The sequence below is a fragment of the Pristis pectinata genome, chromosome 4 (genome assembly GCF_009764475.1).
Source record: "Pristis pectinata isolate sPriPec2 chromosome 4, sPriPec2.1.pri, whole genome shotgun sequence".
NCBI lineage: Eukaryota > Metazoa > Chordata > Chondrichthyes > Rhinopristiformes > Pristidae > Pristis > Pristis pectinata.
The window spans coordinates 101,361,619-101,386,257 of record NC_067408.1 but is presented as its reverse complement, the minus strand read 5'-3'; the positions used below and the strand labels follow the sequence as shown (position 1 = coordinate 101,386,257).

At 40.7% G+C, this 24,639-nt stretch overlaps 1 protein-coding gene across 1 annotated transcript; it reads left to right on the top strand.

Annotated features, from left to right (window-relative positions):
• Window positions 1-1,911: 1,911 nt before the first annotated feature.
• On the top strand, window positions 1,912-21,841 carry cpox (coproporphyrinogen oxidase). Its single transcript, XM_052015000.1, has 7 exons — window positions 1,912-2,526; window positions 5,674-5,817; window positions 8,719-8,829; window positions 10,202-10,343; window positions 15,217-15,435; window positions 19,352-19,456; window positions 20,846-21,841. The coding sequence occupies exons 1-7, from the start codon at window positions 2,058-2,060 to the stop codon at window positions 20,931-20,933; spliced, it is 1,278 nt and encodes a 425-aa protein (XP_051870960.1). The 5' UTR covers window positions 1,912-2,057; the 3' UTR covers window positions 20,934-21,841.
• Window positions 21,842-24,639: the final 2,798 nt, after the last annotated feature.

The window sequence follows — 24,639 nt, the reverse complement described above, 5'->3', positions numbered from 1 at the left end:
GGTGTTATTTTGAATGGAGGTCTGTGACCAGTGGTGTTCCACAAGGATCGGTGCTGGGACCTCTGTTGTTTGTGATATATATAAGTGATTTGGAGGAAAACATAGGTTGGCTGATTAGTAAGTTTGCAGATGACACAAAAATTGGCAGAGTTGTGGATAGTGAGGAAGGTTGTCAAAGAATTCGGCAGGATATAGACCAGTTGAAAAAGTGGACAGAGAAATGGCAGGAGTGTGAGATGTTGCAATTTGAGAAGTCGAATGGAAGGAGAAAGTATACAGTGAAAGGCAGGAGCCTTAGGAGCACATATATACAGAAGGATCTGAGGGTGCAAGTCCATAGCTCTCTGAAAGTGACAACACAAGTAAATAAGGTGGGAAGGAAGGCTTACAGCATGCTTGTCTTCATTGGTCACAGTGTTGAGTATAACAATCAGGAAGTCACGTTGTAGGTGTATAAAACTATGGCTGGGTCACATTTGGAGTATTGTGTGCAGTTCTGGTTGCAGGGAGGATGTGGAGGCTTTGGAGAAGGTGCGAAAGAGGTTCACCAGAATGTTGCCTGGATTAGAGAGTATTAGTATTAAGGAGAGGTTGGACAAGCTTGGATTGTTTTCTCTGGAGCATCGGAGGCTGAGGGGTGCCTGACAGAAGTATATCAAATTATGAGAGACATAGATAGGGTAGATGGTCAGAGTCCTTTTCCCAGGGTGGAAATGTCAAATTTCTTTATTATTGAGCTAATTTTCATGGCATTTATACCCTGTGTATGTATGCTTAAGACAACAATAATCTTGAATCTGAACTTGAATTTGAAATACTGGAGGCCATAGCTTTAAAGTGAGAGGGGGAACATTTAAAGGAGATTTACAAGGCAAGTTGCTTTTACACAGAGAGTGATAGGTGCCTGGAACTTGCTGCTAGGGGAAGTGGAGGAAGCAGAAATGGCAACATTTAAGAGGCATTTTGACAGATACATGAACAGGCAGGGAATGGAGGGATATAGACCATATGCAGGCAGTTGGGATCAGTATAAATTGGCCTCATGGTTGGCACAGACATTGTGGGCTGAAGCGCCTGCTCCTGTACTGTTCCGTGTTCTCTGAAAATCTTATTGTTTTTAAAACTCCTGTTACTGTCTCCTTTTCAATGGATTCCAACATTTTCCCAATGACAGTTGTTAGGCGAGGCAGTCTATAATTTCTAGCTTTCTCCCTCCTTCCTTTCTTGAATAGGGGAGCTGCAGTTGTGGTTTTCCAATGTTGTTGGGTCCCTGAATCTACATTCTTTTCAGACCCTTCAGAATCTTCCCAGCCAGGGTGCCGGAGCCCTCCAACACAATCTTGGGTTGCATCCCGTTCCCCGGGCAGGACCAATCCACCACAGGTGGTGTCCAGATGTATCAACCTCGGGAGCCCTCCACATCTACTCCTGACCCCACGAAGGTTCAAGGCATCAGCCCAACTGAGAGCAAGAACCTCCACCGGTTATCACCTCCTGCCATCCCTCAGCTGGTGGACGAAGCGGAAATCGAGCGCCACTGACTTGCAGCAGTAGGAGAGACCGATTCCACGTTGCCCACAGTGGGAGAATTGCAGCACCAGAGGAGGACATGAAGCACCTTGACTTTCTGGGCCTTCTGATGAAGTGTCTTCAACTTAAAACATTGTTGACTTAACTCCCTGGGCCTGCAGAGTGCTTCCAGTAACCTCCCTTTCTATTTCAGATCTCCAGCATCTCTAGGTCTTTATTATTATTTTCAGTGACTTGCAGGCTGTATAACTCGGTAACTCAATGACTCTTCTTGAGAGTTGGTGTTGCACTCATCCAGGCAAGTCCTCACCTGTGATTTGTAGGCTCAAGCTCCTTCTAGGAGGGCATTAAACTACAAATCTCACAAAGCACCGCGGTGGAGCAGCGGTCGGGGCTGTTCCCCGAGGCCCCGCGCTCCCGGGAGGGGGCGGTCGCGAGCGCCTGGGTGCCGGGCGCGCGCGGCAGGTGACGTCACCGTTTGGAAGGCGGACCCGGCCAGCGAGCGGCTGCCGCGCTGGTTTGCAGCCATGTCTCGGTCCCTGGCTCTGTTCGCGCTGCGCCGCACTCCGCTGGGCAGCGGCAGCTATGGCAGCAGCGCGGCCGCGGCCCGGGCTCTCGCTGCCGCCGCCGGCACCTTCCGTTGCTTCTCGGGCACGGCCGCACGGGCCAATGGCTTGCGCAGGGGGTTCCTGGTGGGCACCGCTGCATTGGTCGGGGCGACGGTCGCCGGCTTTGGGCTCAGTCGCAACAGGGCTCTGATGGCTTCAAAAAGCCCGGTCAACCGAGACCAGCAAGCGTTGAATGAAATGTTGCAGAAATGCAGTCACTTCATGTCAGATCCGGTGACCGATATCAACAAACTGCTGGAGAACAAGGATGAAATTAGGACCAAGATGGAATTGCTGATCATGGAGGTCCAGGCTGATGTTTGCAAAGCCTTGGCTGAAGTCGACGGTGGTCAGGCATTCAAAGTAGACCGATGGCACCGCGAAGAAGGTATTTCACAATCCAAATCTACGTGCTGGTAACCATGTATGTCAAATGCAGAAGAGGAAGTTGTTAGGAAACCAGTTATCGATGAGGATGCGAAAACAATGTGAATGTAGCGTACAAATGTTGTTCTTTGGCAGACATACGCTCAAGGTTTTGGGACGTTATGTCATGGTCAGTTATTTTGAGTAGTTTGATTTATTTTTAAATTCAGCTGCGATTTGTAACTTGGATGACGGAAGAAGTAATCATCGGGTTACTTTTTACAAAAGTATAGTCAGGTTACAGAACCACACTCATGGTTATTTTGCCTGATCTGACTTTCATTGCAAGTTGATATGAGTACTGGAGCAGGGATGTCTTGCAGCGGCTGTACAGACTCTTGGTGTCAGGCATGTTGTGAGCTGTTTTGGTCTCCTTATTTGGGAAAGGATGTTCATGCGTGGAGGAAGTGCAACAAAGGTTTACTGGACTGATTCCTAGGTTGACTAGACTAGACTTACTAGAAGAATTGAGTCCGTTACCCTGTTGTTCAGTGGAGTTTGGAAGTAAGAGAAAGGATCTCGTTGAAAGCTATAAAATTCCAATGGTATTAGACATGCAGGGAGGATGTTTCTGACGTCTGGGGAGTCCAGGAACGGGATTCACAGTGTCAGGATGTGGAATATGCCATTTAGAACCCTGATCTGGAGAAATTTCTTCAACAGGTGGGGAACCTATGGAATTCTCTAACAGAAGGCAGTGGTAGCCAAGTCATTAAATGTGTTGAAAGTCATTGAAAATCATTAAAAGTCATTGATTTACTAATGTTCAAAAGATATGGGGAGAAGATGAGGCCAGCATTCTGAAGTGGATGATAAACTATGATCATATTTGATTAGTGGAGAGGGCCCGAATGGGTGAATTCTGCTCTTTTTTTTATTGTTATACATTACAGGAGATTAGCAGGGTAAATATTAGAATAGAAGAGGTCAAAAGTACGCACACTTCAGTACCCCAGCTGGAATGATGTCTGGTCTCATAGAGTTTGCTGTACTTAGTGCTATCAGCCATATATATGGAGTGAATCAATCTGGCTGAAGACCAGCTTCAGAAATGGTGAGGATCTCAGAAGAAAGCTGAGATGGTTAACAATTCTGGCTCGTCGTAGTTGTGAATGCTTCAGCGCTGTCTTTAGTACTCACGATGGTCCCCACCAGTGTTGAGGCAAAGAATGTTCACATATTGGTATTGGTTTATTATTGTCACTTGTACCGAGGTACAGTGAAAAACTTGTCTTGCATACCGATCCTACAGATCAATTCATTACACAGTGCAGTGACATTGGGTTAGTACAGAGTGCATTGAGGTAGTACAGGTAAAAACAATAACATTACAGAGTAAAGTGTCACAGCTACAGAGAAAGTGCAGTGCAATAAGGTGCAAGGTCACAAGGTAGATTGTGAGGTCAGAGTCCATCTTATCGTATAAGGGAACCGTTCAATAGTCTTACCACAGTGGGGTAGAAGCTGTCCTTAAGCCTGGAGGTATGTGCCCTCAGGGTCCTGTATCTTCTACCCGATGGAAGAGGAGAGAAGAGAAAATGACCTGGGTGGGTGGGGTCTTTGATTATGCTGGCTGCTTCACCAAGACAGTGAGAGGTAAAGACAGAGTCCAAGGAGGGGAGGCTGGTGTCCATGATGCGCTGGGCTGTATCCACAACTCTCTGCAGTTTCTTGTGGTCCTGGGCAGAGCAGTTGCCGTACCAAGCTGTGATACATCCAGATAGGATGCTTTCTATTGTGCATCGCTAAAAGTTGGTGAGAGTCAAAGGGGACAAACTGAATTTCTTCGGCCTCCTGAGGAAGTAGAGGTGCTGGTGAGCTTTCTTGACCGTGGCATCTACGTGATTTGACCAGGACATGGCTGTTGGTAATGTTCACTCCTAGGAACTTGAAGCTCTCAACCCTCTCGACCTCAGCACCGTTGATGTAGACAGGTGCATGTACACCGCCCCCTTTCCTGAAGTCAATGACCAGCTCTTTTGTTTTGTTGACATTGAGGGAAAGGTTGTTGTCATGACACCATGTCGCTAAGCTCTCTATCTCCTTCCTGTACTCCGACTCATCGCTGTTTGAGGTGCAGCCTACAACGGTGGCATCACCTGCAAACTTGTAGATGCAGTTAGAGCAGGATCTGGCCACACAGTCATGAGTGTATAGGGAGTAGAGTAGAGGGCTGAGGACGCATTAGGAAGGGATGCGCTGTTGTTAGCTGTGCAGCCCAACTTCGTCTTGTAGCACGTAACAGTCTCCTCATATTAGCTGTTTAATTGTCTACCGTTATTCATGAATATATGCAGCAAGAAGGCAGAGCTTTCTTGTGGAATTGCTATCTGTTACATCCTGGTTTTGTTGTTCAGTAACTCGGTTGTGACGAAGGGACTTTGACCTAAAACAGTTGCCCTGTTTTCTCTTGAGTGTGGAAATTTCCAACATTTTCTGTTTTCATTCTAGATTTCCAGCATCTGCAGATTTTATGATTCCCACAATTTTAGTGCCACACAACAGGATCGAAGGATCCTATTACCAGTCTACATAAACCTGATTTTCATATTTTGAAGCTTTTTTGTGTGAGCATTTTTATATAACACTTCTTCCAAAACAATATACCCTTTGTAAGATGGAGACACAAGAGATTCTGCAGATGCTGGAATCTGGAGCAACACACACAAAATACTGGACAAACTCAGCAGGACAGGCAGCATCTACGGAGAGAAATAAACAGTTGACGTTTTGGGTCAAGACCCATCATCAGGACTGGAAAGGAAGAGGGCAGAAGCTGGATGCAGTGTCCAGAACTGTTCAGTGTATTCCAGATGTGGCCTGATCAATGCTTTGCAAAATTTCCTCTCCTTTATATTATAGTTCGAGTTATAAAAGGCTAACATAAGCTTGTAATCTCAATTATGGTACAGTAATAATTTTAGGAGAAGATACCTCTACGTTGCTTTCCACAATCCACTTAAAAGCAAATGAAAATGTGAATACTCAATAAAGTCTGTTTGGGTGAATGTCCTATGCAGAAATTTTGTATTCATCGCAAACGTGTGACCTGGGAGATTAAATTAATTTTCTTTCAAAGTATTACATTGTGGCTCGTTTATTATTGCAGGTGGTGGTGGTATAAGCTGTGTGCTTCAAGATGGGAAAGTCTTCGAGAAAGCCGGGGTCAATGTTTCTGTGGTATTTGGCAATCTTTCAGAAGAAGCTACAAAGCAGATGAGGAGCAGAGGAAAAGTACTGAAGTCAAAAGATGGTAAGGGAGAAATCCTGGGATGTAAAATTGGGGTCAAAGGCACCTATTGTATAAAACCACAAAAGCCATTGGGTATTATAGTAGTTCCTCCCTGTCTATGGCAACACTTCCCATCCCTAATGCTCCAACTGTACTCCTGAGTCCTCAGATCTTTCTACCTGAACCCGCAACCCACCACCACCACCCCCCCCCCCAATCCCCAGTCACAGTGCTCCCTGGGTCTACTTACCACATATCCCCTTCCACCAATGCTTTGTGGTTTGCTACTTTGCTATATGATCCTTCACTGGAAACTTTTGCACTTTCTCGCAATTCCATCCAAACACTTACCTGGAACTTGGAGTACACACCTGTATGTGCTCCAACTCCAGTTGAGGTCCGGAATCTGGAGTTCCTCCAACCTCCCAATTTCAGCACAGCATATTAATACTGTGAATTTAGTGGTCCAAAGTAGGTGTATCTTGGAGCTTTTCTTTCACACATGTCACTGAAATTTCGTCCTTTCTCTTCGTCCAATCGTTCTTGATTTCTTTTGCACTTTGTGTAGCTTGGACTTTTTGCATACATGCCAATCAATTAAAATTGAAAAGCTGCAAATAACTTCAAAAAATCTGATATACACATGTTATTCCCCCCTGACTAAACAAAAATGTCAACTCCTTAAAAAATGTTAAATAGTTCTTTAATTTAACAAATCCTGCTTTAAAAAAAACAGTTGATTCACGGTGACTAAATAAATCATATTTTGTTTTATTTCTTGGGCTTTCAGGATTTTTATTGTTATTTTGGAACCATGTGCCAAAATGGTTTGTTTTTCTCTGTAAATTGACAGAACTGATTGTTGTCTCCAAATTGGGTATTAATGGAGCAAGTTCTTGCTGATAGTGGGAATAATAAAAATGTATGAAAGGATCCCCAAAGTCCTACTGCAATAGATTCTACATGCCCTTAAGTGTATTGTTCTGCTCATCTCAATACTGTTTATTTAACCAACCACACATCACACTCTACAGTTTAAACTCTTGGTTTCCTTCTCGTGTATATCTGTCTCTGAACCTATTATGAGTGACCAGTGACTGACAGCTAGCTCCTGGCATTTAAGTGGTTTATGTAACCTCGTGGAACACTTTGCAAAACTGGACAACTGGCTCCTAGAACCTGTATTTAAAAAAGAATATAAAATGAGCTTGAGTGAGGTTCTTCACATTCCTCGTTCCCTTGGCCCTAAATATTAATGAATTTATGGAATCAGAAACTCTCCATTTGCGCATCTTTGAGTCACATCATAAAGTTTGTTCTTAACATCAGCTGTTTTACTATATAACCCAAATTCAGTACTATCCCTAAGGAATTCCAAAATTAATTTCCTTTTTGAGGGCTTAGCAGTTTGAGCGAGGTTGTGTCTTGAGGTAGATGCTATCCTGCTCTTAAACCAAAAACTGGCAAATATGAGAAATCTGAAACAGAAAATCCTGGAAGCATCCATGGAGAAAGAAACAAAATGAATGTTCCACCTAAATGACCGTTCATCGGGACTACGTAAAGTTAGAAGTGAAACAAGTTTAGAGGTGTACAGAAAATGGGTGGGGCAAAGGGAAGAATGCAGAAGGTCTGCAGTAGGGTGAGGAACAAGAAGGGTCAAATAACACGCGTGTTGTTATTGTCAGCTGAAAGAGGGTGGTGATAGCTGATGAACAAAAGATGTCATGGAGAAATGTAAATGGGAGGAGTCAAAAGAAATCTCTCATTACCAGGAAAGAAAGAAAACATCAATACAGAAAATGTGAGATTTAAAGCTGGAGTGCACCCAGTCAGAAGATGTGGTGGTGTTTTTTGAGATGTTGAGTTTTGGAACAGGATAGACGGCAAAAGAGAGGTCTGGGTGGGATAGAGAATTAAATTGATGGGGAACTGGAAACTTGGAGTCACCCTTGCAGACTAAATGGAGGTTTTCTGTAGGTGGTCATCCAATGTTGAAGAGTATGTAGCAAATGCAGTATATTTAATTTATAAGATGATGTTTTTGCTGCTTCACATGGACTGATTGCTTGGGTCCCTGAACAGCAGGAAGGGGGTGAAAAGACGGGTGGTCATATGGTCGGGTGCCATGACAAGGGGAGTGGGTGTTGGTTAAGATAGAAGAGTGAATCAGGGTTTCCCTATTCCTTAAGAACATTTAAAGATAAGAGGAAGGAAAAATATGTCTAATGTGGCACTATGTTCATCTGGCATCACTTTCACTTTGGATTGTTCAGTTTTTCTTGGTCCCAACCCTATCAGAGACCTCTTTTACTTTCTCTGCCCCTCCTCCTTTCTCTGCAACTTTATGCTTGTTTTGTTTCTAGTATCCAGTGTTGATGAAAAGTCATTGACCTGAAATACAACATCTGTTTCAGTCTTGACAAGATGCTGCCTGACCTGCTGATTATCTCCACCATTTTACATTTTTATTTTTCATTGTTTTCAAGAGAAGTTTTATGTCCCTTTTCAATTGTAGCAATGAGCTCATCAGCTACTCTAATATCAGTGCCAGCATCATAGGATCAGTGGCTCAATACTGAGCTGTCAGTGGCAAAATGTTGCCATCACTTTCTGGTCACATTCACTTGGATTATTTGTGGAGTACCATGTGGTCCTTTTTACCATGTAATAAAGCCTAAGGCTTATTTACAGCTGTGAATGTTAAGTTGCCGCTGGCAGCCACCATGCAGTCCATTCTCATAGCACTGCACCTCCATCATTTAATGGAGCTGGTTTGATTTGATCTGAGCATAATGGAATTTTTTATAAGCCTAGAAGTTCTGGCTTTGGTGCAGGATATAAATGTGTAAAGTCAAATCTTCAATAAACATGTTGAATATAGTTTAGTCATCCTTTGTTATGTGTTGTGTTGGTTTGCAGGGAAGCTGCCATTTTGTGCCATGGGAGTGAGCTCTGTGATCCATCCCAAGAATCCTCACGTTCCAACCATCCATTTCAACTATCGATATTTTGAAATTGAAGAAGGAGATGGTAATTACCTACATTAAAATATTCTATATATTTGATTGTAGATTGCTAATTTATTTTTGTGTGCAGCAATATTGTGTCTGCTAATATTTTACCTGAATTGCTTTATTGACGACAAAGTGGGGCAATACTAGGATGTATATTGTGTGAGTTACTAAATGGTTTTAATTTTTTTAGTACAATTTTGAGCATTGTTGACGCAATTGATTTCAAAGGTTCTCCTTCCTCTCAAGGTTACTAATGCAGAGGGCAATACTTATTAATAATCAAAAGGAAATACAGTTTAGCTATAAAATATTTTGATATGCATTGCACATCAGATGATCAATTTTGCAAGCTACCAGTAAGTCATTGTCTCTGATCAGTCACCCACCTTGCCATGTAGCATGGGAACAGATCCTTTGGACCAATAAGTCCATGCTAACCAACACCCACCAATTTACACCACTCCTGATTTTTATTCTCCGCATGTTCCACCAACTCCCTTCAAGTTCCAATGCTTGCTTACACACAAGGAGCAATTTACAGTGACCAATTAACCAACCAACTGGTACACCTTTAGGAAGAGTGAGGAAACTGGAGCACCCAGAGGAAACCCCACGCAGTCATGGAGAACTTGCAAACTCCACACAGACAGCACCTGAGGTCATGATTAGACCATAGCTCTACTAGCTATGCCACTGTGCCACCCCTTAACTCTTAGCCAGCCCCTAGCTCTCAACTATGTAAAGCCATTCTTTTTGAGAAGGGTTATGTAATAAACAAAAATGTGACCTAATTAATTTAAAAGATTTTGGATAAACCAACATAATTGGAGTTTTCTAACTTTCATGGGGATATGCTCACTTGTATTTAAGCTTTTTATGCACTTGTCTCAAGCATAAGATTACTGAGTCATCTGTTAGAGAAGAACTGCTAAAGTTTTCATGTTGGACTTCAACTTGTGTTTTTTTCTCTAGTTGGTTGAAAATAAGGCTAATGATTTGTTGAGGGGGAATATGTGGTGGTAGTGCCTGCACTTGTGTAGCACAGTTCCCATTGCTGGATGTCAACACTCTAAGCATTTACTCTTCTCTTGCCAGCACTTCTTGGAGTGAGCCCAAACACACAACCAAACCTAATTCGTAGGTCAACGTGCACTTCACTTCTAAGAGGACTCCTGATGTTGCACTACCCTGGCGTTTTTGATCAATCTCCAACTTCCACATGTTGGGAGTGTTTAGAGTAGAGCTTAAACTTTCCAGTTTTGACTGGTGGCATACGAAACACCATTAAAGAGCAAAAGGTCACTGCTATGAATTGAATAATTGTGCAAATATGAAATAAGTCTTGCTATTAGGCTGCCTACTAAGCTCAGCAAATTCTTGTCTGCTAGGTCAAAAAACATGGTGGTTTGGTGGAGGGACAGACCTTACCCCTACTTACCTGAATAAAGATGATGCTGTTCATTTTCACAAAACCCTCAAGGAGGCCTGTGACAAACATGATAAAAGTTATTATCCAGCTTTTAAAAAATGGTGAGTAAAATAGATAATGTATCTCTCTTAACAAAATAATAGATTTTTCTAGTCTAACAGGGAATTTGTTACAAAATTTCTAAATGCTAGTGCAAAGTTGATGTAGGCTGATTTTCATAATTGTTCAACAGGAGCTTTGGCCTCATGCAGTGAGTAAGATAATTGATGGGTTGGGAAAGACTCAACAGTTTTGGGAGGGTTCAAGTGGTTTGTTAATCTTTGCTTGCATTGAAAGGCAGGGAGGGGAAAATGGATATCACTGCCAAGAAGAGAAGGAAACAAAAAGGCAGGCAAGGTTGGCAGTAAGGGAGATTAAGATTAACCTTCAGGCCTGAAGTACTGTGACCTGGGCACATTGACAAGAGTTGTAATAGAGATAAGTGACTGAACTTTTTTGGTATCTGTAAGATTATGCCGAAACTCTGTATGTGAAGGCAGATCACCGTGACTTTGGGCTAGGAAGCCATTATCAGGGGCAAACAAAAGGTTTATAATGTTACTCCTTGTCAGTTACTTGCCAATTTGTAGTGGGTGGGTCACTCTGTTTAAAGCTAATGTCTCACTCATGATTAATGACGAGAAACTAGCTGTATGATTTCCTATGCACTCCAACTGTTTGAGTGCTCCAAAGTTTGAACTTTTTGATCATGTTCAACCATGTGGAAAGTTTTAGCAGTTTCCTGTTGCTCAATCTTTGGTGTTTGAAGTTTCTACCATTTTCTAGCATCCTTGCTAGTCACACCTGAATTCACAATAATGACACCCATTTCACCCTAGTGATGGTATAAGTTTGTATGTAAACATGTAATGTGTGAGAGTTAGGCCATGAGAATGCAACCTTGAAGACAACGATGTCATGTTAAATACATTAAAACATCACTGTGCACTTTGCCATAAATGGAAAATTAAAGGCATCTTTAATTTTTCTAAAGTTTGAGCTCCTCCATAAGACATAGGAGCAGAATTAGGCCCTTCGAGCCTACTCTGCCATTTGATCATGGCTGATTTATTTTTCCCTCTGAACCCCATTCTCCTGCCTTCTCCATGTAACCTTTGACGCCCTTACTAATCAAGAACGTATCAACCTCCGCTTCAAATACACCCAATGACTTGGCCTCTGCAGCCCTCTGTGGCAATGAATTCCACAGATTCACCACCCTCTGGCTAAAGAAATTCCTCCTCATCTCTGTTCTAAAGGGACGGCCTTCTATTCTGAGGTTGTGCCCTCTGGTCCTAGACTCTCCCACTACTGGAAACATCCTCTCCACATCCACTCTATCCAGGTCTTTCAATATTTGGTAGGTTTCAATGAGATCCCCCCTCATCCTTCTAAACTCCAGCGAGTAGAGGCCCAGAGCCATCAAACATTCCTTATACGTTAACCCTTTCATTCTCAGGATCATTCTTGTAAACCTCCTCTGGACCCTCTTCAATGCCAGCACATCCTTCCTTAGATATGGGGCCCAAAACTGCTCACAATACTCCAAATGTGGTCTAACCAACACCTTATAGAGCCTCAGCATTACATCCTTGCTCTTATGTTCCAGTCCTCTTGAACTGAATGCTAACATTGCATTTGCCTTCCTTACTACAGTCTCAACCTGCAAGTTAACCTTTAGGGAATCCTGCACTAGGACTCCCAAGTCCCTTTGCACCTCCGATTTCTGAATTTGCTCCCAGTTTAGAAAATAGTCTATGCCTTTATTCCTTCTACCAAAGTGCATGACCGTACACTTCCCTACGCTGTATTCCTTCTGCAGACTCCCTGCTTCCTCAACACTACCTGCCCCTTCACCTATCCTTGTATCAGCCACAAACTTGGCTACAAAGCCATCTATTCCATCATCCAGATCATTAACATATATCGTGAAAAGTAGTGGCCCCAACACCAACCCCTGCAGAACACCACTAGTCTCTGGCAGCAAACCAGAAAAGGCCCCCTTTAGTCCCACTCTTTGCCTCTGCCAGTCAGCCAATCTTCTATTCATGCTAGTACTTTTCCTGTAAAACCGTGGGCTCCTGTCTTGTTTACAGCCTCATGTGCGGCACCTTGTCAAAGGTCTTCTGAAAATCCAAGTAAACAACATCCAGTGACTCTCCTTTGTCTATCCTGCCTGTAACTTCCTCAAAGGATTCCAATAGATTTGTCAGGCAAGATCTCCCCTTAAGGAAACCATGCTGACTTTGGCCTATGTTATCATGAGCTTCCAAGTACCCTGAAACTTCATCCTTAATAATGGACTCTAACATCTTACCAACCACTGAAGTCAGGCTAACTGGCCTATCATTTCCTGTCTTTTTCCTCTCTCCCTTCTTAAAGAGTGGAGTAACATTTGCGGTTTTCCAGTCCTCCGGAACCATTCCTGACTCTAGTGATTGTTGAAAGATCACTACTAATGCTTCCACAATCTCTTCAGCTACCTCTTTCAGAACCCTGGGGTGTAGTCCATCCAGTCCAGGTGACTTATCTGCCTTCAGACCTTTCAGTTTCCCAAGCATCTTCTCCTTGGTAATAGTAACTACACTCACTTCTGCCCCCTGACTCTCTCGAATTTCTGGCATGTTGCTGGTGTCTTCCACAGTGAAGACTGACTCAAATACTTATTTAGTTCATCCGCCATTTGTTTGTTCCCCATTACTATCTGTCCAGTGTCATTTTCCAGCGGTCAGATGTCCACTCTTGCCTCTCTTTTACTCTTTATATATCTGAAAAAACTTTTGGTATCCTGTTTAATATTATTGGCTAGCTTACCTTCATATTTCCTCTTTTCTCCCCTTACTGCTTTTTTAGTTGCCTTCTGCTGTTTTTTTTTAAAAGCTCCCCAATCCTCTAGCTTCCCACTAATTTTTGCAATATTGTATGCCTTCTCTTTTGCTTTTATGCTGTCTTTGACTTCCCTTGTCAGCCACGGTTGCCTCATCCTCCCTTTAGAATGCTGCTGCTTCCTTGGGATGAACATCCTGCGTCTTCTGAATTATTCCCAGAAACTCCTGGCATTGCTGCTCTACCATCATCCCTGCTAGGGTCCCCTTCCAATCAACTTTGGCCAGCTCCTGTCTCGTGCCTCTGTAGTTACCTTTACTCAACTGTAATACCAATACATCCAATTTCAGCTTCTCCCCTTCAAACTGCAGAGTGAATTCTATCACATTATGATCACTGCCTCCTGAGGATTCCTTTACCTTAAGATCCTTAATCAAATCTGGTTCATTGCACAACACCAAATCCAGAATTGCCTTTTTCCCTAGTGGGCTCGACCACAAGCTGTTCCAAAAAGCCATCTCATGGGCATTCTACAAATTCCTTCTCTTGGAATCCAGTACCAGCCTGATTTTCCCAATCTACTTGCATATTGAAATCCCCCATGACCATTGTAACATTTCCCTTTTTACATGCCTTTTCTATCTGTTGTTGTAATTTGTACCCCACATCCTGGCTACTATTTGGAGGCCTGTATATAATTCCCATCAGGGTCTTTTTACCCTTGTAGTTTCTTAACTTTACCCACAAGGATTCTACATCTTCTGATCCTATGTCACTTCTTTCTAAGGACCTGATTTCTCTTTTTTTACTAACAGAGCCATCCCACCCCATCCCCTCTGCCCAGCTGCCTATCTTTTCGATAGGATGTGTATCCTTGGATGTTTAGCTCCTAGCTGTGATCTTCTTTCAACTACGACTCTGTGATGCCCACAATGTCATATCTGCCAATTTCTATCTGTAAAAAGATAGTAAAATTACACCAACTGTCTCTTGATGATCTTTCATATGGATGGTAAAATTTGACATTAACAATTGGCACTTGAACATACTCCCATGTACAGAAATCAATATATAATTGCTGTTGGCTGAGGAAGAGTCCTCCTTATTTTTAGCAGTTTAATGCAAACAAAACAAATGATACTCCCTCCATAATTGTCCTTAATTTGTTTTCCTTTTCTCCACCACCCTTTTTTGTTCTATAAGGAAGATATCCAAAACTGCAAGGTATTATTGAGAACAAGCTGAGAGTCTACTATCACTTCTGGATTTTTCCATTATCAAGTATTTCAGCATCTGTATCTTTGCTGTTCTCTACTGACCTTGCATGCCTGTCCCAAAACATTTTGGGGAGAGTGCCGCATGTTTCACATTGGAAACTATACATTTGATTTTCCAAGGCAAAGGAAGAGCAACATTTGAGATGCCTGTCTGATTAACCAGCACTGGAAGTGCTTGACGTCCAGTGCCGCTCTACAAGAACATGCAGCAGAAGAGCACAGGCTTTTATTTTATTTTTTTTAGAAACAGTTTGGATATGTTTACAAAAGTGATCATAACTGAGTTATACTGCAAGTGGATCTTCACCTTCCTCTACCACTCTCCTATTACTCACTCTAGCAGCTGTTATGGCCACAACTGCCCATGTAATTTGACATTGGAGGTGTTTTATCAATTGGCCTTAATTCATCTGATGAATGCCTCATTTGCTGGAACAAGTAGCTGGATCTCCTTTCCTCTGAGTGTTTGGAAGCTGCATCCCAGCATGAAGCAATTTTGTAGAATTCCATTTGTGCTCTATCACTCAATGCTGTTAATTCAATATGTAAAAATTCCATCCAAACTTCTTATGTGCCAGTTATTTGTGCTTTTTTTTTTCATTTTTAATACATGAATCCATTCTTATGCAGTTTGTGATCTTCCCTAGCCCTGTAATCAGATTTGCTTTCCAATTCTGGACCCAAAGTAGTAATTACAATTATAAGCATGTTAATATGTACATTATCATATGCAACACAGTGGTAGTGTTTAGCTGTTGCAGAAGTGAGAGAAAAAGGAATTAGAAATGTTTATCAATATGTAATCGCCTTCTTCCCACTTTCCCACATAAAGGTGCGATAATTATTTTGTCATCAAGCATCGTGGAGAGCGGAGAGGAGTAGGTGGCATATTTTTTGATGACTTGAATTCTCCCTCAGCAGATGAGCTCTTAAAATTTGTACGTAGCTGTGCTCAGGCAGTAGTTCCTTGTTACATTCCCATTGTGAAGAAGCACCTCCATGACTCTTTTACACCAGAGGAGAAAGCATGGCAGCAACTCCGCAGAGGCAGGTAGGTTGAATGAAATCCTTAAAGGAAAGTACCTTGCAGAAGCTGATTATTTAATCACTGTGTGGTAACTTGGAAGTATATTCTTTCCCATAAAAAGATACTTGCATTTATAAAGTATCTTTTGTTTGCCTTTGAGAATACATAAAGTTTTCTATAATCAATTAAGCTCCTTTGAAATATTGTTATTGTAATATTTGAAATGCATTATCAAATTTGCACGCTGCAAGGATCTACATACAGCAATGTGATAATCAAATAATCTGTGCATTATTAAAATTAAACACAGAACAAACATAAAATTGTCTTAAGTTTTGCATGATTCACAGCTACAGAGAACCACTGTTGAACCAAATAGCATAACAACATAGGAAATTACTGTAAATGTGTTGCTCATCTTCAAGACAATCTTCAATTCTATGTCAATAGTTGCTGTCATCTTTTTGCAAGAGAATTTTTCTCGGTAATGGGCTCCGTATATTTCTTCCCAGAAATCAAACTCACCATGGTGCGAGGAGAGTATTCCATCTGACACTTTCATTCACGAAAGTTGATTCATACCCATGATCCAACATAATAAGTGATAGGAAAGATTTTTAGTAAATGCCTTCATTAGCTTTTATTTTAGCCAAAGAAGATCAGAGTCTGGTTGTTAAATAGCTGCAAATAATTGGCAACACTTAGTTTCATTAAGATCAATGTAGTAGTAATCTGATGCTTTCTTTTTTTTTCCTTATGACATAGAAGAAGCCATTTTGGCCCATTGAATCTATGCTAGTTCACAGAGCAATCCTATCAGTCCCATTACTCTTAATTCCTGTAACCTGCTCTGCACATGCCCATCAACTCCCCTGTGATCCTCCTGCCAGGGATAATTTACAGTAGCCATATAACCTACCAACATGTCTTTGGAACGTGGGAGGAAACCAGAGCACTTGGAGGAAACCAATGCAAACTACACACAGAGCGCACAAGAAGTAAGGATTAAATCCAGGTTGCTGGAGCTGTGAGAAAGCAACACTACCTGCTGTGCCAATGCACTGCCCAGATGTGATTTGAAGCACCATTATAATTCATAAGCTCTTTTTAAGTCTGTGATGGTCATGTTAGTTATTTAACTTGATGCTAATATATAACTTCCCTTCTAGCAACTGTCTTGGGTAACAGCATTCCAAATGTACTTTTTTGCAAAAAGTAATTGGGATGGGGAGGAATGCACATCATTGGCATATAATGTGCATGACACATATTTGCAGTAGGAAATAAACAGCACAGGGGTCTCCTTTCAGATAGGAACTCCATTTAAATATGGAGGAATAGCAATGTATTCCTTGCATTTCACAGGGCCTTAATGAACTCAAAGGTTTACCCATGTAGAGTGGGAGTGAATAGTTAATTTAATAGCTATTTGATGCAGAAGTGTTGATTTAAAGGGACACATTCTATAAACCAAGAATTGGTCTATATGTTCTATAAATGTTGACCAATTGATTGCAAGAAATTTTAGTGCCCCATATTGCAGAGCTCCTTGCATCTGGAAATTTGATCAAGGAAGGACATTCTATTTTATTTATGATTTTTGCTTTTGAGGTGGAATTGGAACAATGAAACGTTGCCTTTAGGTGCCTGTAATTACAGGAACATAACAGCAGCAAGAGAAGGCCATCTGGCCCCTTATGCATGTTGCCCCCCAGCACATTGACTGAGCCTCTATTGTATTCCAGGTTAGAGAATTCCAAAGATGTATCTTCCACTAAATGAATTAATTTCTCCATGTCTCAGTCCTTAATTGTTAATCCCTTATTCTGAGACTGTGACCTCTTGACTCAGCCATGACTGATCCTTCACCTCATTTCCCCTTTCCCATGTGATTTTTCATATCCCTTGATGGCATGGTGTTCAAAAATGCTTTGCTTTTGATCTTGCAAATGGGCAATTCAAATATTCTAAACCCTGTGAGTAAAGAAATTTCTTCTCTTTATCCGGGTGCTATGATGCCTGGTTAGTAATTCTGCAGCCAGGGAAACAGCATTTCAGCATTTTCACAGTCAAGGAGGAGGCTCCCATGGGATGCTGTAAGGGTCCCAGTAGCAGTGTTATATTTGAATTTCAGCCATACTGCATATTTCTATTATGCCTCATGCTTTATCTAGACAGGTTACCCTGCTGATGAAGAACACGTTGAGTCAAGTAAGGCAACACTTATAAAACTGAGGAATTAAGTCATGGTCAAAAAAAGAATGAGTTAGCCTCTCAGGTGCACTAAACGGGAAAGCAAACTTTTTTAAATAATGAGAGATTAGGAGAAGTTGATACTCGAAAAGACTTGGGTGTTCTTGTATACCAATCAATGAAAGCTGGCAGGCGTGTGAAGTATGCATTAAGGTGGGCAAATGGAATGTTGGGTTTTATTGCTGTAATTGTATAGGGCCTTGGTGAGAGCTAGAATATTGTGTACAGTTTTGTTCTCCTTGCCTAAAAGATGTACTTGCCATTGAGAGAGTGCAGCAAAGGTTCACGAGACTAGTTCCTGAGATGGTGGCAGTACCATGTGAGGGGCTATTGGGCGGACTAAGTCCATATTCTCTACAGGTTAGAAGAATGAGAGGTGATCTCATTGGAATTTACAAAATTCTTGCAGGATTTAACAAGGAGAGTATTTATTGTGGTTGAGGAATCGAGAATAACAGGTCACAATGTCAGAACATGTGGTAAGCAATTTAGTACTGAGACGAGAAATTTCTCCACTTAGTGGATGTGAACCTTTGGAATTCTCTAACTTGGAGAACTGTAGAGGCATTTTAAACAGCAATCAATAAAATTTCTGGATATTTAAAAGAATTGAGGGATATGGGAAAAGTGCAGGAAAATGGCAATAAGGTAGTAGATCAGCCATGATCAGAACAGGCTTGAAGGGCCAGGTAGCCAACTCCTGTTTCTATTTCTCATGTTATGGGTGGGCTTTGTATATGAGCTGAGGCAGAAATGGAAGTCCACAGAAATACTTCTGCATTTCCAAGGAAATATTTTCAGTTTGGCGGGGGTTTCCATTTCGAGATACTGATAATATCTGCCATTTCCCAGTATTTAGGGAGTTGTCAAAGTATCGCTAGCCCTTCAAATCAACAGCAGCAGCTGGCTGTCTTGAACAGAGAAGGAATATGAAATGCAATATGTTCAAAAATATAAAAGGCAAATAGTTTCATTGCATTTCCCATATGTAGTTGATACAAGAGTTGGCTCTCCTTTTTCAAGCAAAATTTAGGTTATTCCTTCGCAGGCTGGTATGAAACCAATGAATTGTGCAGTGAGGTAATCGGGCCCAATTTACTTGAGTTATTATTACTAACTGCCTTCACTGGAGGTTGTCCTGATGCAGAATATTTGAAAATTTAAAATTTGTTGGGCCAAATTTGAAGGAGTGTAAGAACTTGAAGGTGAATGGCTTGTATACAAAGTTTCAAAATATCTTTTGTGTGCCTCTACTTTTTTGCCATGATTGTGAGGACAAGGATGTCAAAGAAGAGTAGAGGCGGCAAACAAAAATGAAGCAAATTCTATGAAAAATTGATATGCAAAAGAGTTCCAGTAGATGGCAGTGTGTATTTGGTCTTCATTTGGCCAGAACAATTGGCTTGAAGCTTCTTTGGTGAAGAAAGAATAGTCATATCCTCTTCCCACAGCCTTGAAAATACTTTTTAATGATAGAAAGTGTTGAGAATTGGTTGATCTTCAAAAAATTGTTTAAAACTGCAGTAGTTTTTCCAGATTTTAGTCCAGTACCATGCAATCAAATTTAATGCAGAAAGATGCAATCTTTGTGTTTTGCTGTAATTTAACATTACCATAGTGTATTGTCAGATTTCTCTCCTGCCTTCCTACCTACTGCCATTTGTTCTTTCCCTGTGATCTCTTTCAGATATGTAGAATTCAACCTTGTTTATGACCGAGGAACAAAGTTTGGTCTGGCAACTCCAGGGTCCAGGATAGAAAGCATTCTGATGTCTCTTCCACTGACAGCGAGGTACAGGTTCATCACAAACACTGACTGTCTCACTGTCTTTGTCTATTAACCTTCTAGTATTAAATGCAGGTGTACTGCCATCATTTGGACCTACAGCTTGGGGCCATGTTGATGGATTAAGTATAATTGTGCTGGTACTTGCTATATAAAATAACATGTATACTTCAAGATTCTTGAAATTTCATGTTTTGAATTACACAGATGTAAGACTTTTACCAACTATGTTAGTTTTGCCCTGCTGTGTATTTTACACTCTCATTTTACTCTGACCTGAATACTTCCAAATCTGAAAACTGCATTCCCAAACTGCATTTCATTGTGTTGTTGAAATGGACATTGTTTGTGAAATTATCCATTCCTTCTGCAAAAAGTAGCAAATGGCTGCCCTTACTTTTCCACAGCTTTCCATATTTTACCCCTCCGTCTTCTCAATTGATCTTTATCTTTTGACTTGCCTGTACTCCCTAATTATGGTGAAAAAATACAGACAATAACAGGTATGTGATGGGTAAGGTGTACATTCAATACAATCATTCTGTCTGGGTCCGCAAGCAGAAAGTGATGTGAAACTTGGACAAAATGATGAAGGGTGGAGCTTTCAGAAGGATTACAAGAAACGAGAAAATAGTGCATATCCAGAAAGGCAGAACACCTGTTGTATGCTAAACAAGCATCAAAAATACATTACCTTTTTCTTGAAACATGGTGATCAAGGCCAAGTCAAACAAAATTGCTGGGAAATTTATCCCCTTTTGGTAGTGCTAAACATACTATATTAATCCTGTGAGTGTGTTCCACTTCGATTCTAAAATTCATCCAGTTGAAGGCAGTGAAATGGATTTGGGAGAGACATTACAACATCCTGATGCTTCTGTATAAAATTTTAGCTGTACAGATGGAGGGTAAATTTATAGTTTGGAGTTGGAAACTATTCTTTCCATACCAATGGTCACTCTTGTTTTTGTTTTTGCAATATTGGCTCAAAGTTCCTGTTAAAATAATAGTGAGGTCCAAAATAAAGGCAATCTTTATTATAGGAAAGCTTCCTTTTCCTTCCATCTCTGTAACTTGCTTGACATGGAATTTATCCAGTCTAACTTGGTTTCCTTGTTCAGACCTTATAGTTATTATTTCCCAGCCCTGGTTATTCAGCCATTTCGTTGGTGATTTTGAAATCTCTCATTTCTAGTGATTTCCACACAAAATGAAGTGGAGATTTAACAGATGAACGAAGTGTAACCACTGGTACATGGAAAGCTGCACAGTTATGCAGTTTTTGTTAAAGAGACAAAGTTATGCATATTATTAAAGTCCTGTCATTTTCAAAAATAGAAATGGATGTCAGGACTGTAGTTCATTCATATTCTATGCTTGTTTTTTGTTGTGCAGATGGGAATATATGCATAATCCTGCCAAAGGCACCAAAGAGGCAGAAATACTAGAGATATTGAAAAACCCCAAAGACTGGGTCCATTAATGTGGATAAACAAGGGTAAATGTGAAAACTGAAGACTGAACTTCTCTTTCTTTCTTTGTCAAATATTAACAAAATGCAATTGCTTTTTTCGTCCAAAGACAAAGTGCTGCAATTATTTTTAAGAGGATTGAATTCTTTTGAAACTGTGTTTAAATGCACTTAGCATAAATATGTATTGCCTTTTTTTAATTCCAAACTCTCCATCTCAACCCTGAGTTGATTGGAGGTGCAGAGTAAACAGTTTCTGAAGACTGAACTGATGTCAAAATTTCAATGTACTTCATGCTGCATGGAGAGAATTGGAAAACAAGAGCCATATCTCAAAGTTAGTCCAAGCAAAGTATAAATTTTGCCTTGATTTAAAATGAATTGTTTAGCCTTTCAAGAATTGTTGCATGTTTTCTAAGTCTTATGCATTTTTTTATGTAACTGGTCAATTTTATTATAATGGGAATAAATGAAAAAATCAATGGAATGTGACTACTTTTAATGTGCTGTTAATAATTATCCCTTGATAATTAACGGGATATAATAATCATTTTTCCAAAGTTGAAACTGCTGTTTATATTTACAAACATTTAGAAAAAAATTATGTGCAGAAATAAATATATGATAGAGATTCAAAGTTTTTATACCTTGGAATTGATGAAAGGACATCATTTATCCAGGAAAAAAACATTACAATGGACAAGTTCACAAATCACTTTTTCTATTCCCATGCACCTTTTTTTTTGTTACTTCTGTAACATTTCAGAACTGTTGATATTCCCTTTTGGTGTTGGGATTTTTAAATGGTATATGCATTGAAATGATAATTGTTTCAATAATATGAGATTTAATATGACAGTTTGATATTAAATTGCATGTTATTCACTGAATACAATAAACAGCCACTCTGGTTTCCTATAGAGTTTTGTCTTTCATGAATATTGTAAAATACATTCTTTTAATCAGATTCAAGACTTAAACCATTGGTCACTGCATGCTCTTTATGTGACTTGCTTTCTTGTTATTTGTCATTTTTGCTTTTTCTCCCAGTGAATGTAGGAAATTAGCATTTTATTTAGAGTTCCTTATAGTATTCCATTTGAAATGGCTGAAAAAATCTGGATTGTCGTTTTTCATTACCTTAGTAGATTGGCACCTTTGGAAAATAATTCAAACTCAGAATTAATGTATTTATTTATAACAAATTATATTAAATAAAAGGATTATATTTTGCATTTCAGGCACTCAAATGTATTTTTGGAAAGGTTTTTATTTGTGCATTAGTGCAGACATTGTTGATAACATTTGTATTTATTATCCATCCCTACTTGTCTGAGGAAGCGGTTAAGAGTCAACCGCATTGTTGTGTCTGTAGTTGGGGTAAGGATGGATTTGGGGGAACTGTTGAGTAGATTTACCAGAATGATACATGGGCTCAAAGGTTTGTGTTAGGATAGATTAAGCAAATTAAAATTTTATTACTAGAAGTTAATATCTTTGAGATTTCAATCAAATTTATGGGGAACTGACGGTGACTAGACAGAAGATACGTCCGCTTGCTGGGAAATCTAGCACTAGGATGCATAGTCTAAAGATTAAAGCCAGCCCTTTCAAGAGAGAAGTTACAAAATCATATTTACGCACAGAAAATGGTCAAAGTTTGAAAAACTCTTCAAGCAGCATCAGTGCTGGGTCAGTTGTTAATTTTAAACTTTGATGATTAGTTGTCATCTTGTTGCAGATGGAACAGTTTTGAGAAGCTAAATGGTCTATTCCTGTTCTTGTGTTCCATGCTACTTCATGCTATCCTGTTTTCCCCATGGAACAAGTAGGCTGTTAGACACTTCAATAATGTTAAAGAATTCTTTCATGTGAATTCCCTTTTTTGTTTTTAATGTTTTTTATATGGGACTTTAGTTCTTCTCTCTCTCAAATGAAAACAATATTGTCTGTATATCCACATTCTTTAGAGGCCACAATCTGGTGACTCCTCTGCTAGCCTGAGCAAAGAAAACCTGTAAGATTAGCATTTCCTAATGGGTATGCCCTCTTATTTCCATTCTAATAAGTAGTACTGGCACCTTTTCCAGTGCCGTGATATAATAATGACACCAGAAATGAGCATAGTACTCTAAGTCTATTCTAACCCAAGTACACAAGAACATGAGAAAATAGGAGTAGGCTACCAGGCCTTCAAGCCTGCCCTGCCATTCAGTATGGTTATAGCTGATCTATACTGGTCTCAACTCCCATGCCAGTTCCCCATAACGCTCAATTCCTCAATCTTTCAAATATTTATCTACCACTAGTTACATCCCTCCAGCCTGGAAATGACCCATTTATTCCAACTCTTTTCAGAATGGGATTTATTATCCAAGTCAAAGTTGAGTTTATTGTCATATGTACAAGTACATGTACGCACGGGTGCAATGACAAACTTACTTGCAGCAGCATCACAGGCAAGTTTCATCATATAAGCAGCATCACAAGAAAAACGTATACACAATTTTTACAAGAAAGGAATTGGTTTATTATTATCACTTGTACTGAGGTACAGTGAAAAACTTGTCTTGCATACTGTTCATACAGATCAATTCATTACACTGTGCATTGAGGTAGTACAAGGTAAAACAATAAAGCAGAGCAAAGTGTCACAGCTACAGAGAAAGTGCAGTGCAGATAGACAATGAGGTGCAAAGCCATAACGAGGTAGATTGGGAGGTCAAGAGTCCGTCTTATCATACTAGGGAACTGTTCAATAGTTATAACAGCTGGATAGAAACTGTCCTTGAGCCTGGTGGTACGTGTTTCCAGGCTTTTGTATCTTCTGCCTGATGGGAAAGGGGAGAAGAGAGAATGTCCTGGTTGGGTGGGGTCTTTGATTATGCTGGCTGCTTTACCGAGGCAGCGAGAAGTATAGACCGAGTCCATGGAGGGGAGGCTGGTTTCTGTGATGTGCTGAGCTGTGTCCACAACTCTCTCTAGCTTCTTGCAGTCCCAGGCAGAGCAGTTGCCATACCAAGCTGTGATGCATCCAGGTAGGATACTTTCTATGATGCATCGATAAAAATAGGTGAGTGGCAAGGGGGATATGCCAAACTTTTTTAGCCTCCCGAGGAAGTAGAGGCGCTGGTGAGCTTTTTATGCTGTGGCGTATATGTGGTTGGACCAGGACAGGCTATTGGTGATGTTTACTCCTCAGAACTTGAAGCTTTCAACACCACTGAAGTAGACAGGTGCATGTGTACTGCCCCCCCTTCCTGAAGTTAATGACAAGCTCTTTTATTTTGCTGACATTGAGGGAAAGGTGGTTGTCATGACATCATGTCACTAAGCTCTCTATCTCCTTCCTGTACTCCAACTCAATGTTATTTGAGATACGGCCTACTACAGTGGTATCACCTGCAAACTTGTAGATGGCGTTAGAGCAGAATCTGGCCACACAGTCATGAGTGTATAGGGAGTAGAGTAGGGGGCTAAGGACACTTGTGGGGCACCAGTGTTGAGAATAATCACGGTGGCGGTGTCGCTGCCTATCCTCACTGATTGCGGTCTGTTGGTTAGGAAGTCAAGGATCCAGTTAAGAGGGAGGTGTTGAGTACCAGGTCTTGAAGTTTGGTGATGAGTTTGCTTGGAATATAATATTGAAGACGGAGCTGTAGTCAATAAACAATAGCCTAACACTGATGGCTTTACCGTCCAGATGCTCCAGTGATGA